General features: G+C 36.4%; 1 protein-coding gene across 1 annotated transcript; it reads right to left on the bottom strand.

Moving 5' to 3' along the window:
* Positions 1 to 792: 792 nt before the first annotated feature.
* Positions 793 to 10505, bottom strand: nfe2l3 (nfe2 like bZIP transcription factor 3). The gene is made up of 5 exons (XM_079259065.1): positions 9725 to 10505; positions 8116 to 8196; positions 4065 to 4154; positions 3363 to 3840; positions 793 to 3240 (listed from the first exon to the last, which is right to left on the bottom strand). Exons 1-5 carry the CDS (start codon positions 10238 to 10240, stop codon positions 2477 to 2479), a joined length of 1929 nt encoding a protein of 642 aa, XP_079115191.1. The 5' UTR covers positions 10241 to 10505; the 3' UTR covers positions 793 to 2476.
* Positions 10506 to 16789: the final 6284 nt, after the last annotated feature.

Genomic DNA, 16789 nt, shown 5'->3' with positions numbered 1-16789 from the left:
TACTGCGAAGAGCCTAATGAACACAGCGCACAAAAAGAAAAAAAGGGGGGCGACACACACACACACACGTACACTTTGTTTTAACCATAGACACAGTACCCAGTCATAGCTTCTTCACAAATCTGTATTATCCATCTATGCAGCTCCTGCAAGGGTACTTCCATCCATCCTTGAAGGGTTAAGGTAAAAGCAACCAAGCTTAAGCACACCTTTTTTTTTTTTTTTTTTTTTTTTTTAAATCTACCGAAAAGCTAAAGCTACATATTTTCAGAATGACGAATTATATTTTTTCATCATATTGATAAAAATTCTATGAAAATTACTGAAAATGTGAAAACAAAATATTCAAAAGTTGCAAAATGAAGAATGAGACATCTTTTATTTCTTTTTTTTTTAATTAAAGAGATCAAAGTCTGCAGGAGCAACTCCTCACACAAAAACAGTCATGCAACCAAAATGTCTTCAGCAAGCAAGAACGACATTAATAAAATTGAAAGTCATACACGAGTAAACTCTCAGCCAATCCAGGACGAGGCAGACAAACTTTGAGCCTCATAACTACTTTACATACTTTCCAATCATTTCACTCATTCACTTAACCATGTAAAGCAGTATACCCATGAATAACATGGCATTGTCTCATACTTAGTACTCTGATAATCTCAAATGTGTGTATGTTTATGCTCTAATAGAATTGGATATATATATATATATATATATATATATATATATATATATATCCAATCATATTAGAGCATTTTTCAGCAACTGACTAGCTCATCATTCAGGGTCACAAAAAAAATGCAAGTGCACTTACGTTTCCATAAATATTTTCATTTAGCCAAAATCTAATAAACAATTTGGACATGAGGTAGAACATAATATTGACAAAAGTAGTATAAAGTACTTTAAGGGGTGAAGTCAATTAAAAAAAACAAAAAACAAAAACCTTATTATTCATTCACACTTCCAACTACTTTTTTTTCTGATCATGTCATTCACTTGGCTAATAAGATAAAGCAGTATAGTCATAACATCATATTACACATATCTCAAATACATTTTAAAAATCCAGTCAAACCAAGAGTTATGATTGTATTTCTTTTTCTTTTTTTTTTCTCAACAGTCTAGAAATTGTGTACTTAAGATCACATTACTAAGGATTAATAGGAAATCAACACACATTTCCTCCTCTGAGGAAAAAAACTAACCCTTTAAGGTCCTGGTCCACCATTTGGTAGAGGTAAATCTGCAGTGACTTTGAGAAGTTTCTTAAAAAAAAAAAATAAAATAAAATAAAGCTGCCTGAGCCAATGGGTTTGGGTATGTAAAACCCAAACCAAGTGTTTGTTATAAAATTACGGTTTCAAATTTCAACCATTTCACTGTTGTTACATCATTATTAAATTCTTTTTTCTTTTTTCTTTTTTAAACATCTCAACCATTTGCTAAAAGAAACATTTATTCTGTTAATTCCTGTCCAAAACAAACAGAAAAACACAAACATTTTTTCTCTGGCCTTTTGTTAGTGTGAAAGTTAAAGGGTTAATGTTGCCTGAAATGAATTAAAACAGAGGTGAATGGTTGTAAATAATCCTGCCAAGAAATGAATTATTTTGACTGAAGGGATTACATGAAAATATCCCCTAACCCATAAGATTTTAAGGTAGACTCAATTTTTTTTTTTTTACATGCATTTATGGATCTATAAATACCCAAATGAAACAAAATCAATTTCCAAATGCAAATGAAAGTATTGTCCTTGTAATTATATGTACTTTGTATGTCATCACGACAAATAAAGAAAAATTACATCAAACCTTAAATTTTAATTTCAATACTTGATGGGTACATGCTTGCCAGAATCAAACAATTTTGTAAACAAAAGCTGTATTTAAATTTTTTTTCACTTAAATGTAAAATTACCATTTTGAAAAAAAAAAAAAAAAAGAAACTGTCCTCGACAGTCTTATGATGCATAAGATCTTTAAGAACCAAAGAAACTGTAATAAATACTATCTTTAACCTTCTCCTTGTACTGTATAGATATAAAGAAAGGCAACGTTACAAGCAAACACACAATTCCCTCCTTTTAGATTACTATCCAGTAACCGTCACACTTAAACTTGAAAGTAATAGTCTTATCATATCTTGACAGGCACAAAGAGACACTGCTGACAGCAGCTAAGCTGTTCCCTTAAAGCACCCAATTTGCCTTGACTATCATAAATAAGCAAAGAATGTCCAGTGTGTAAGCTACAATTTTCTTATTATTTACAGAAATTCTTCTTTACTTATTTCTGCTTTAAGTGTCTTTCATTTTGCTGCGCTTGCCTTCCAGACAGTGGTGAATTCACACGTTTACAAAAGAAGAAAATCCAAAACCAGAGTCAGCCAAGTAAGTTCATATCCAAAAAAAAAAAAAAACCAAAAAAAAAAAAACCTAAAAGCCAAAGTCTCAGTTGGAAATAAAGCATCATTGCTTTTTCTCCTTCTTCCTCTTGTCTGTTTTGTTGCCAGCTGCTGTGGAGACAGCAGGCCGTCTAATTGGTTGAACTACAACCCTTCCGTTAGCCCCGCACTGCAGGGTGAATCTGTCTGGGTTCAGGGGCTGCCCCGAGTCATCCCTAAGCCGAGCCAGGACATCTCTAGTCAGCTGCTTTATCTGTTGGCCCACGGCACCCATTGTCTTGGCTGTAAGCTGTTTGTCTCTCAGCAGTCTGTCTCTCTGAGCCCGCAACCTTTCCACCTCTTCCTGAAGTCCTGTGATGGCATCTAATTTGCGCTTGCGGCAGTTCTGCGCTGCCAATTTATTCTTCCCGCGCCTGCGGATGTCCCTCAGGAGAGTCACCTGTTCTGGGGAGAAGTCGTGACTATCAAGAATTTCCATGAATTCTTCCACAGGCATGTTGACAATCTGCAGGACAGAGAACGGGATGCACATGGCGCGGGCACGCAGCTCATCACGACTAAGCTCTCGTTCTTCCAGCTGTGACCCGTCGTCATCACTGAGAGGCTCCTCTTTTTTGTGGGGGAGCATTAATGATGCCTTGTTGAGGAGAGCAGGAGAGGAGTAGCTATGGTCATGCCACACGCTCTCACTCAGATCAACAGGTGACCATGTAGTACTGTGTTCCATCATGCCTTTTGAGGGGAGTGAATCCACCTCACTGCTGTAGCCCGTGGCTCCACATTCATATTCGCAGCATGAGCTGGATGATGAAGACATCTCAGATGAGCCTGAAGGAGGGAGGGAGGGGGGGCAAGAGAGAGCCAAAGAACATTTAGTTAGTAAATTTAAAATTTATTGTTTGTACAATACAAGACATTTCATCCAAATATTTGTGGTGATTTGGACTTACCTGGAGACAATGGACCGCCAGAGCTAGTTTCCAAAGAAAGACCAGAATCAGAGTCCAAGTCCTCAAGGATTTGTGGATCAATAGACCCCAAACTGTTCATTAGCTGGTTTTCTATCATGTCCAAGCCTTCCAAACCCAGCTGATTGATCTGGTCAAACACTGCTTCATCCAGACTGCCGCCCAGTGTACTCTGTGATGTCATATTTACAGTTAAATTACATACTGAGGCAAAAGGGAGTGCAGCGAGACCCAGTGCCATCCCGGGTGAAGCATTTGAGTGTGAGGAGCCCATGGAGTCCACTCGCAAAGGGGTTCTTTGGTGTTGGGAAGCAGTCCTGGACTCTGCTCTTCCAGATGCCACACCAAACACTCCAGTACTTGTTACCATAGCGTCATGCAAACTGACATCCTGGCTGATGGCTGTTGTGATGTCTGTGTCAAGGCCAGACACATGCTCAGCAACAAGTGAATCCAATTCCTACACAAGAGACATACAGGGAATCTTAACTGTCATATAGTCTACATCAAGATTTATTCATCTTTGTTCATGATATGAAGATCAACAAAGTCAACTGACACTATTACACTAAATATACCAAACTTGTGTTCTTAAGTTTATGCAACTGATCTGTTATGTAACAGATATGAAAATGTGTTTTTTCACATGGTGCTTAATGTAATTAACAAATACTCAATACTTACATCAAGGTCTGTTATAGAGAGAAAATTGTTCCAGTCAATATCACTGGTAGGGAGAGAGGGAGTGGAACCAGTGATGCCTTCAAGGAGATTCTGGAAAAAGCAGTGGGAAAATGTTTCATTAATAAAATAAATAATAATAGTAGTAATAATAACAAAACAGACACAAGGCATCAGCTTTACCCTGAACAAGACAATAATGTTTTGAAAACTTAGGAGTCCAGCAGCTGTGGTTAGTAAGTAGGTAATGTTTCCCACTCTAAATAATGAGTCTGTAGGTGATCTGCAATCAACTTAGCATTTGGCCCATTTCTAAAGAACCATGTTGTAAAAAGTACAGAATACTTGTCAAAGACTTGCTAAGCAAAATAAAAAAAAAAAAACCAAAAAAAAAAAAAAAAAAAAAAAAACCAGAATCTGGATTGTGCCGCTCCCTGCATTCCAACATTAATGCTGCTCTGGTTGTGCAAGTTACCCATGTTGGACACTGAGGGTCCCTCATATGGCACACATTCCTAACTCTACACTGACAACATGGTGTTTTTCATTGACCACACTTTAGAAATCGAAATCGAGAAAACAGGCCTCGTTACTTAGCCTTGTTTATATGAATTGTATCTCCCTGTTTTAGTTTTCATTTGCATCTGCAAATGTTACAAACATGTAAAATGTAAAATGTTCACTGACAACAGTTTTCAGGAGTGTTTATTATACCATTCAGTGGTTTCCGCGACATAATCATGCCTGTTTTTATGAATGCAGTGCAGGCTTGAGGACTAAAGATCATGATTGTTCAGTACTGGTGTAGACCCTTGTAAACAAAATCCATTAAGCTTTTAGCAAATTTTCTCAGGAAAATGTTACTGTTAAACTTTCCCAAACAATCTTCTTATAAATGGTATTTCTCTTCCCATTTTTCACTGTAAAAGACTAAGCTCTACGTTTCACAGAACTGACTCTCTTTTGCTAACTGGAGTCACTAAAGACAATACTTGCAATTCCACCACTGTAGCACATTTCAGAAGAGCCCCGATAGTGCTTCCCTCTTCCCAAAATACACAGTCTATTTTTCGACAGAAGCACACCTCAGAGTAAAAAATGCAAGCAGGATAAATAGAAATGGCAAAGAAAATTGATCAACTTCCTAAATGAAACTTTCTTAGATTATCCTCAGTCATATGTCAGAATACTACATTAAGATAATCAGTGGCATTGGGCTGAAAGTGAGATTAAACAACAGAAAAACAAGATATGATATGGAACAACAATTCTTGAGGACAACATGGCAAATTCAGATAATTATTAGTTAAAATAATAATGATTTACTTTTTCCAACTAAATGAGTCGTATATAACTGGTAGATCAAAATATTTCCTGGTGAGGTAAAAAGCTGTCAGACGATTAAAAGGTGGATCTGTGGCTTGAGTGGTTCTGGGCGAGACTCTCAGGGATGATGTTTGCATGCCCTGTCCTGTTCCTGATCTGCTGTGAAATGACCTACAAATTAATACAGTGTGCCAAGTTTGTTGTCGCTTTGCAAGCACCAACATGAACAACATAGCTAACTTGTTATTTAACTGAAAAGATACCAACCCAGCTACTACACAGATATGAAAAGCATCCAGGAAGAAACAAACAGGAAAAAAAACCCCCACTAAATTCTGCTTTGAACATAACTACAACCACAGTTGAAATAGATTTGGAACATTGTGTAAAACAAATAAAAACAGAATAAAATCATTTGCAAATTATTTTTACCTATATTCAGTTAAATATCATACAGACACAATAAAAAAACAAAAATAAAAAAGTTTATCAATTTGAACAATAAATATCTTGTTTCACAAACAACAAAAAAAGCTGGAACAGGGTGGAGAAAAAACTGGAAACGTTATAGTAATGCTCAAAAACACTTGTATGGAACAACCCCAATTGAATTGGCTAACTAGAAAGATGTGAATGTCTTGATTGGGTAAAAAATAATACCTGAAAGGCTCAGCCATTCACAAGCGAGGTTCACCACTGTGTGAGCAACTATATGAGTAAATGTTACGCTGATGACACTCAGCTTTTCCTCTCCTTTCCTCCGGATCACACAACCATCTCAATGAGAATATCAGCTTGTCTTGCTGATATCTCTGCATGGATGAAGGCTCACCACCTTCAGCTCAATCTGTCCAAGACAGAGATCATTGTCTGTACAACCAATCCTTCCTTACCGCCGCAATTAAGTGTGAAGCGTGACTCTATCACACTTGTTCCTGTCTGCTGCCCGGAATCTCAGTGTCATTGTGGATGACCAGTTGACCTTAAAGGTCCATGTTGCCTTGGTTGCCCGTACTTGCCAATGTCTTCTCTACAACATCAAGAGAATCAGACTGTACCTGACAGAACACACGACTCAGCTTTTGGTTCAGGCTCTGGTCATCTCACGCATCAATTACTGCAATTCCTTACTGGCAGGTCTGCCTACATGATCTGTTAAACCTCCGCATATGATGCAGAAAACCACAAGCTCATGTCACTCTGCTGCTAATCACACTTCACTGGCTTCCGGTCACAGCACACATGAAATTTAAAGCTTTGCTTCTGGCTCACAAAACAAAAAAATTAAAACAAACAAAAACAATAGCCTGTTAGATTTTATGTAAGGGCCTACATCCAACTGGACAGTCCGCTAGCACATTTCTATGATGTCTTCTACTGTTTGATTTTGTGCTTCTGTTGTTCTCACTCATAGTTAACTTTGGATAAAAGCGTCTGCTAAATGACTGTAAGATAGACTAGACGACAATACAATGCAATACAATAAATAAGATAAGAATAAGCTTAGAAAAAAATGTTTGTGTTTTTCTGTTTAAGTTTAATAAGCTTAAGAATAATGTTTCTTAACATACAACTGTAACAAATGTAGGGATTTTACCATCTACAGTCCATAATATCAACAGATTCACAGAATCTAAAGAAATCTTAGCAAATCAACTGCAAGACCAAAAAGCAATATTTAATATGTGACCTTCAATCCCTCAGGCAGCACTGCATTGAAAAACCGGCAAAGTTCCCAGCTTTTCTGGGCCCATGTTTATGTGAAATGGACTAATGCAAAGTGGAAAAGTGTATTGTGGTCTGATTAGTCTACATTTCAAATTGTTTTTAAAAAAAATTGTGGACTTTTTGTCCTCCAGACCAAAGAGGAAAAGTACAATCTGCATTGTTATCAGTACAAAGTTTAAAAGCCAGCCTCTGTGAAGGTATGGTGGTGTGTTAGTGCCCATGGCATGGGTACCATGCACATGTGAAGGCACCACTAATGCTAAGAGGTACAGGTTTTGGAGCAACACATGCTGCATGCAGGTTATATATATATATATATATATATATTTTTTTTTTTTTTTTTCGAGATGTCCCTGCCTCATTTCAGCAGAACACCAAGCTACCTTCTGCATTTTCTACATGACTTTGTAGTCGAAGAAAGAGGGTAATAGACTGACCAGCCTGCAGTCTCAACCTGTGTGACCCTTGAACATGTGTGGAGCATTATGAAGCACAAGATATGACAGCAAAGACCTTGAACTTCTGAGCAAATATAGTTGTACATCAAGCAAGAATAGGGAAGAATTTCACCTACAAACCACCAACAATTAGAGTCCTCAGTCCCCAAACGCATATTGAGTATTAGTAAAAGTATAGCTGATGTAACAGTGGAAAAACTTGCCCCTGTCCCAGCTTTTTGTGAGAAGTTGCAGGTATCTCATTTGAAATTAGTGAATATTTTTTTAAAAAATGTAATTTGATCAGTTTGAACATTAAATATTTGTAGACAAGTATAGGTTAAAAAGGATTTGCAAATAATTATATTCTGTCTTTTATGTTTTACAAATAATCCCAACATCACTGGAATTGGTGTTGTAAATTGTTTTTTGTTGGAGTCGTTATCAGTATACTTGAAACGGACAGGATTAACAAACTATTCTGTGATCAAAACTGAGGTTGACATAATATTTTTTGGCATATCACTTGGCCCTACTACACAGCAGGTACTGAAGATTGATACCTCTTGTTCAAGTGTAGAACTGTGAGCCAGCTGAGTCAGTGGAACAGGTTCCTCCTCTTGCTTTACTTTTACTTCATCCTCCTGTTGTAAAATTGTAGGATATGACATCCAGGATTCAGTATAAAAGCAGTGGGAAAGAAAAAAAGAAGGAAAAACAACTTGTTAGCATTCAAAATACCATTTGTGGCTTATTCATCTCAAGCCAGTAATCGCAAATAAATAAGTACTCATTTTTGACAAAAGGCCTTGCATATTTCAATCAATAGTCTTAACAGCGGGGCCAGAGATGGCCTTCTTTGCCTCCAGTAATGTCAATCACTTGCCATCACAGATGGATGCCTGATGACTATAGTCAGAGGAAAAAAAATAGTAATTTTTCATGTCAAATGATGGACAGACTGGTTTCAATGGGTGAATGCTGCTCAGGTTTTTCCAATAAAGCTGGAGGCAGAAATACAACTATTCTTTACAAACCTAATTCTGTCAGAGCTTTGCCTGAGCTTGTCGACTTCTATTTGAGCAGCTTTGCCATCCTTAACTAGCCTTGTGGACGTAGAAAATTACTGACTGTAACTTTTAACAGTCAGTCATAGTTTTGGCTGGTGAACTTCCATGAAAACAACATTTTGAGGTTTGGTCAAACTGTTTAACAAACATATGAGCTGAAAAGTTATAACAGTATGTATGTAAACAAGAGCCATACAAAATACATTTTCAAGTATGGGCCATAAACGGGGTGTGGATCCAAGCCTCATTTCTCCACCTCTCAAAGCCCTCAGCTTGTGGTAGAAACTGAAGAAAGCCGATTTTGTTACACAATTGGAGACGTCAACTGTCCCCAGGACATAACTCCCACCGAGCAGCTGTCTCTACACTGAGCTTGAAATACAGGATCTCTTCGAGAAGAACTGAACATAATTATGTGACTATGGTCTTCAATTATAAAGTACCTTTAACATGACAAATGTTGCTTAAAAGTTAACACTTGACACAAAGCCATTTTACAAGTTCACAGGAACTAAGCATCCTGGTCTCCTTGTTAAAGCTATGGTTGCTATTCAGGGAGAGCTTGTGACAAGTTATGTGAAGGTTAACAGGTGCAGCAGACAGTTAGCTGAAATACTTGTGATTCCAGACTGTCCTGCAAACTGATTTTAAGGGTAATTAAGATGATTGGTTAGGTGATGGTGTGCTAGTTGAGTTACCAAATGTCATACATGAAGTAATATGTCCCTTTATAAAACTGTGAAAGCTTTACCACACGTCAATTATGTTTTCGTTTTGTGAAATATTAGGGGCAGGCTGTTACAAAAATGAGCATTAAAGGACATTTCGGCTTTTGGCAACAGCTTGTCACATCATGTTTCCTGGTTCACAGGGAAACAAAACTATTTAATAAGTTACTAGTTGATGAGATATTGCTATATCTTTATATCATCTGCTAATTATGTAAGTTAGCTAGTAATAGCATTAGCTAACTCCAGCTGAAGTTTTAACCACTCACAAACACGCTTTGTTAGTCAATTAAACTGATTAGTTAACTTTTATCAACCCTCCTGTAGATTGTAGGAAGCAGCATCTGATTTCATGACTTTTTCTTCCCACTTGCCTCTTGAGGAAACACGCAGGCTCCAGCGCCACAAGGCCCTTGTCCGGGTTCAGGGTTTGCCTGGTACACTTCTTGGCCACTGCCAGGCAGGTGATCACTGGCATTTCTGGCTTCATCTCCAGGGGTTTCTAACCCTGTACTGGTGTCAGTGTTGTTGCTGGTTGAAGGCTCTCGCTCAGCCTTGTCAGTGGCAGACACTTGGTGTACAAGCCATGCGTTCAACTGCGTGTGAAATCTCGGGGAACCAAGGGACCTCACCTCGTCTAACAACCGGCGACTTGCAAAGAAGTAGTCCAGCTCGGGACATTTTGGATGCACGCTGTATCCTTCAAGAGTATCTCTTAAACTATGGAAAGGTGTTTGAATATAAGCTGAACTAGGACCCAAGTTAATCTCGGCCAAAGGCGTATAGTAGCCGCCTAAGTAGCTGTCGATATCTACCCGAACTCCAATCAAACTGATCAAGATGGTTAACTGAATCAGGCTTTCTGTAAAGTATTTTTTCACGATCTGCATTTTCTAAATACTTCCAAATTAGTGGTGATTATGAAATCCTGACCCGACAGTTCCTCTTTCCCAAGTGGACAAAGGGGAAAAAGCTAACAAAAGAGCACGCCTTCCGGCGAAAATTGTCTATCTAAGCTAGCTCTTAGCGTTTAGCTACCAGCTTTAATAACCAGCTAATGGCAGTGACCCGCCTCGGGACCTGAACATAGCAAACACGCTGTTTTTCAATACCGTATAACAGAAAAGTTACTCGTCGACGACTTCGCTTTCACGATCTTCAAGGCATTGAGAATTAAACAGACAGTGGAACAAGTGAATAGCTGAGTGCTGTCAGCAGACAGTGCGGCAACTCTTTTCAGATTTGCATAACTCATGCAGATTGGACCAAAGCGTTCACCACAACAGAATGTGATTGGCAGATTTACCTGTACGTCACAGTTCTGACTAATCAGAGTGAGGGAAAGTTGCTCTCTTCAGCCGGAGCTCCGCCTGCCTCCACCCAAATATTAACTACCTGATATTTTCTTGGAGGAAAGCACAAGTCATACTTATATCAGTGTCTACGATCATAAAATATGTGTAAGAGTAAGTTCTCATCTTGAAAAGTTGATTGACAAAAAAAGGAAATTCTAAGAAGTCATCACCCTGATGTTTGTGCTACTGACCTGTTTTTGTTCCCTGTGTAGCCTACTGGTGGATTAGTGAATTACAGTTTGAACTTGCGCACCTCTTTACCTCTGGAGTCCAACCAAGTCGGTTTGTGATAAGGGTGAAACTGAAAACAAGCATATAAAACAAATAACTTAATTTAATTCTTGATCTTTGTTTTGGCTAATTTAGAGGATTTATTTATCTTTTTTAATTTTCTGCTGGCAAGGTATTGCCATACCTGTAGTAATAATATAGCCTTGAGAGTCTAAACCTCATAATTAGTTATTGTTCATCTGTTTCTTTTTCCTGAAAAAAAGACATATACAGTAATGTTCTAGATATTAAATAGTAAAAATAAAATAATTTTCTCTGATCTGGACCAATAGGCTGATGATTGATGGTCAGAAAACGACATGTTCAAAGAAATACACAAAAATTGGAATATAATCTTGAATCCATATAAAATATTGATGTAATTAAGTGATCGAAACTGTTTTTTTTTTATATATATCTGGCCACTACTTCTTTCAAGAGAGGTTATGTAAAGGTTTTTCCATGGCCTTGGATGCTTTATTGATAGAATTATCAGTTAAAACAGGACCTAAATCTAAATTCATTAAATCTAAGCACTTAATACAATGATTTGTCATGTTGCTGGACATGTATGCATTCCTTCTACCCACATAATTGTGAAATGTCTCTCCTTACAGCTATTCAGAGGTTTTTCTCTACATATGATTGGCACTGATACAAACAAGTAACAATTTGCACTTATGGTTTGGGGCAAAAGTATTCTAACTAAGATATTTAAACATTTCTAGTCCACTAGGACTTTTTAGTATGACAACGCCCCTGTCCATAGGGCACATGAGGTGGCTCGATAAGAAGGAAAATACTGTAATTTACAAGCTGTGGTCTTCCCAATCACCAGATTTCAAACCAACTGAATGTGTACAAGAAAATTTGGATGATGTTCTTTCATATTTTCAGAAAAAAAGGATGCTATAAGAGAAACCCTTCAAGTAAGGTTAACAGTTTGCAGGCTTACTAACAAAGTACATTCAAGTTGTGATGCATGCAGGTTGTGGCCAATCTCTTTGTGTCGTTTTTTTCCCCCTATAACTTTTCTTTCAGCTGTCTCTGTAAGAACATTGTAGTAGCTTTTTAACCTTCGGAGAATCTAAGACACACTATAAACTGCCGTATTTTATCATTTTTAACCTTGCAATCCCATGTCACATTGACTGTCATGCACAAAACAATGGATTTATATAAAATGTTACAAATCATTGTTTTGCTTTCACTTTAAGACAGTATGAAAAGAGTATGTTTAAACAGCTGATAGGTACGGACACTCAGGGTCAATGTCTGGCTAAATAACACTGATTTGCAGACACTGTTATCCAAGGCCTAAGTAAACAGCTTTTTAGTTGTTATCAGTGAAAAATTTAGTTATTTTTGAAAAACAGAAGGTAAACAAGTGATTCAACCTTTTGAATATATTTATTAAGCAAAAAAAAAAAAAAAAAAAAAAGAAATTCTTATAACATATTATACATATTAAAATATTATAATAATATAAATGCGATATTACATGGCACATGAGGTTTTGATCCTTTCATCCCCCAAGCACCTATCTGTTTTTCTTTTATTCATGACTTTTTCTTCCATTTCAATAACACATTTTTCTTAATTACAGATTTATGTGCTTATTTTACACATTACTTCATCTGTTGAAAGTTTCTGGAAATCAGTGCAAACCTAATTGGATGATATTTGATTAAACATACATTTAAAAAACCTGCAACCTAAATAGTTGCTTTCTTAATAAGTGAAATGTATTAAAAGGTTGATTGAAATATGTTGTGAATCAGTTAAAATTTTAGTAGTAGGCCATTAAAAGCACTTTAATCATTATGTAATTAAATGAGCTTACCTTAACATACTTTTTGTCTGATTTAAAGCCGAACTGCATATACAAGACAAAATGAAAGTACTTTACAGTTTCCTCTTTACTTTAAAATATCATTTATTCAGTCTCCATCATCCATAAAGTGATATGTGACAAAGCTAAACTCACACACAAACTGGTTTCTTTTTATTTGTGGTTAATGACTATTTACTCTTCATTGTGACTTATGAAGCAATAAAACTGTTATAATGCGTGCTACATATTTTACATAAAACATTTAAACACTAGCACATACACGTATCATATAATGTATACACAAATCCGTATCACTAGATGTAAAACTATAAACACATTGTAACATATAAAAACATAAGGCCTAAATAAAATGTTTTTGAAAGGATAAGAAGCCAAAAATTCAGGCCTTTCACTAAAACTTTGTCTTAAGATGATGGCACTTTAGAAAAGATGTTATCATCTTATGATTATGAGAAAAAAGCAAACATTAGCAACTTTACTGACTGTAACTTCTGTTACTTTATTGAGCGTAGAAGTCTGTTGAAAATGCAACAGTAACATTTTCCTTCAGTCTCTCCGGTTGGCTTGTGCCTCAGTAACATGGTTCTGTTGCGACTCCTGGTGTCGTATTTGGGTAATTAAACAACTTTGTTATTTGTGACAAGCTGCAATTTAATATACCGATTGCATAAATTTGACCAATTTTGAGATAAATATAGGCTACATATTTCTTTTAACAAGCGGGCAATATTATATTTTATGTCATACAGTTCAAATATAATTTGCATAATTTATCTCAGTTGGTAATAATGATAACGTCTTTCCAGTAAGCTCCATTAAATAAAAAATATTTTAATTTGATGTTATTTTTTAAATTGATGTGTCCCCAAATTCTGCATAAAAAATGATAGAAGAAAACAGAAGCATTGAATGCATTTTTGCTGGACAAAAATACTAAACATTACAACTCTTAATTAGCCTAGTTTACATATTTTAGTCTTTGTGACGCAGCTGTAAAGAAGTTTACCATACAAGGAAGCTTAAATCCGAAATGTTTGGAAGTCGGTAAAATTGTATTCTAAACTACAGAAGGATTAATAGCTCAACACAACAATGCTGCTCAGGCTGGCTGTCAGCTCGACTGTCTCAGCAACAGTCAGACAACAGACACAAGCAGACAAGCAAACACGGATCTGCGATTATCTGACAAAAGGCAACACTCTTACAGTTTCTTTGCCATAATGTAACATTTAACAGCCTGTGCAGGAACTGAGATGGCTTTCATCATAGCTACAAACTGTGGACTCGATGCAGTCCAGCACTGGGTAGAAATGCTGCATAGCACCCTTGTTTACACACTGCAATAACATCATCCGATACTATAATTAAAAAGAAACAATGGCAATATCTAGACAATAGTTTGTGACATTTGCGGTTTGCCTCACGACACCGTTACAAAGCGACTTGTCCCGACAAATCCTAAACACAAAAACCTCCGAATGTTAACCCCTAAAAAATCTTAAAATAATCGCCTCCAATTGATCTGACACCAGCACGCAGCCATTTGATTAATCCACAAGTATTTTCATAACGATGTGAAACACATTTAAATCAACTTTGTGAAGTTCTGACACATTTATTGCCAGATAGCTCTTAAATCATCCCCCCCACACATACTCCTCTTAGAAAGAAACCGATTGGTTGAGTTACCCGTGACGTTGGCATGATCGTGCACATGCGCAGTTTTGTTCAGCCGGCCCCCAAAGAATGAAGAGAAAACAGAGGCAGCTTAATGTGCAGAGGACTATTTTACTGGGTCGTAGCGGAGTAATAAAATAACGGAGTTTAAAGACATATCCACCATCCACCTACTATGAGCATGAGTCATATTAAGTTAAAATTTTAAATTATACTGAACGTCACGACTGTCTGCATCACTGGTGGTAGATATATATATATATATATATATATATATATATATATATATATATATATATATATATATATATATATATATATATATATATGTGTGTGTGTGTGTGTGTGTGTGTGTGTGTGTGTGTGTGTGTGTGTGCACTTTATATAAATTTCCACTGTCACTAAATTGGCTTCATGGTCAAAGTAAGCAAATTGCATAATGTTAAAAAATAAATAAACAAATGAAAAGTATAACAGCTTAACATATCAGACATATTTGGATGAAGATAAAGGCAATAAAATGTTGGTGTTAGGAAAAACTCAAGATTCTCGCCTATTTTTCTCCCTATTAATTAGTGTCAAAATCAACTACAATATTCACTTTCTGGTTTTGTTATTATTAAGTGTTTAAATCTACGAGTCAATTACTTAAATGTGTGTGAAATTTATATTTAAAAAAATGAACTGGAGGAAGTTAGGCTTTGTAATTAGGGTGGGCAATAATAATTATAATCAAACAAATACAAATATATATATATATATATATATATATATATATATATATATATATATATATATATATATATATATATATATATATATATATAAATATATATATACATAACTAAATTATTTAAATAGTCAATATCCTATATATTTAGATGATTGAATGGTCATCATGAATTACCTTTCTTTAGGACATCAGTTATAGGTTAAATATCCTACATGAATAGCTCATTTAGATGAATACGCTTCATAACGTTGTCTGAGTGTGTGTGTGTGTGTGTGTGTGTGTGTGTGTGTGTGTGTGTGTGTGTGTGTGTGTGTGTGTGTGTGTGTGTGTGTGTGTGTGTCGTCTCGCTGCAGCGGAGCTCCTTCCTCCAGGGAGCAAAACAACGTACTGGTGGCTCTCGACCGAAGAACTCCTTCCCTGTTTGATTGGCATATCTTTTAACCCAATCAAATGAACAAGTCAATATCCCGGGTTTCTATTGGTTCACTTTTGTAGCGCTAACTAGCCAATCACAGAGCGCAAATTATCATCATCAGCAGCGGCAGCAGCAGCAGCTTGTGACGGTAACACTGGCAGAGTCTGTGGCGCCCCGCAGCGGGGGCATATGGAAGAAATTTAATTTCAGGGCCGTTCTCTCCAAACTCAGTCGTATTGATAAAAAATGCGTCGTTGTGTCCAAGTCTTTTTTTGTTTCCATTTTCAGTACAGGTTCTGTTTTAATGATGATGGGCAAAGCAGACCCTTCTAAGTTATACGTCCCTCTGGTCTGCAGGAGAATACAACTGTGTTCCATTTAGTTTTCCCAAATTAGCTGTAATACATCTCCTGCTGACAGTATTATTAGACTGCAGTTTCTCATTGGCACTTTAAGCTACGCAAGTCCCTATAATTCCCAATACTGCCAGTTTTAGTCTGTTATATGTAATAATATTTTTAAAGCTACCGCCTGATTATAGCAGAGCAAAGTAAGAAAAACATAACTCTTGGCCACGAGAGGGCGCTGCTGTCTTGGATTTGATTTATAGAAGGCCAAGCCAGGATTTTGTACTTTTCTCACTTTGGAACCTGAGATCACATTTTAAAGATTTCCTTCTAAATTACAGACACTTTCGTCTCAGAATTTTGTAGACTGATAATGTAATTCAGACATTGTTTTATATATATATATATATATATATATATATATATATATATATATATATATATATATATATATATATATATATATATATATATATATATATATATATATATACACAGATATATAGATATATATATATATCTGTGTGTTCTCCTCTCTCTTTCTCTTTCACAAGAGTACAGGGGCCAGCAAAGGGGTGAGGCGCTGACAGTTTTTTTCATGCCTTTTCAGCATGAAACACAGTTGTGGATTTCATGTCAGAGACTCAGATGACTGCTTTGATAAAGTTTGTCTGGCTCGCTGAGATTGGCATCCTTCTCCCTGGAAAAGAAAACAGAAAGGGCCTACATAAACAGAGGAAAATGGCCCTGGACCAGCTCAAAAAAAAAAAAAAACTTTCTATGAAGT

This window comes from Telmatherina bonti, assembly GCF_933228915.1.
Source record: "Telmatherina bonti genome assembly, chromosome: 19".
NCBI lineage: Eukaryota > Metazoa > Chordata > Actinopteri > Atheriniformes > Telmatherinidae > Telmatherina > Telmatherina bonti.
Note: the sequence above shows the minus strand (reverse complement) of the source record. Positions and strands in the feature narration are given on the sequence as shown.

Excerpts from the sequence above, each read along its gene's own strand:
- nfe2l3 (XM_079259065.1), bottom strand. The coding sequence starts at position 10,240 with ATGCAGATCGTGAAAAAATACTTTACAGAAAGCCTGATTCAGTTAACC. Across the intron at positions 4,155-8,115 it reads GTTCTACACTTGAACAAGAG|AATCTCCTTGAAGGCATCAC; the intron begins GTATCAATCTTC and ends TGCTTTTTCCAG. Across the intron at positions 3,841-4,064 it reads TCTCTATAACAGACCTTGAT|GAATTGGATTCACTTGTTGC; the intron begins GTAAGTATTGAG and ends TCTCTTGTGTAG.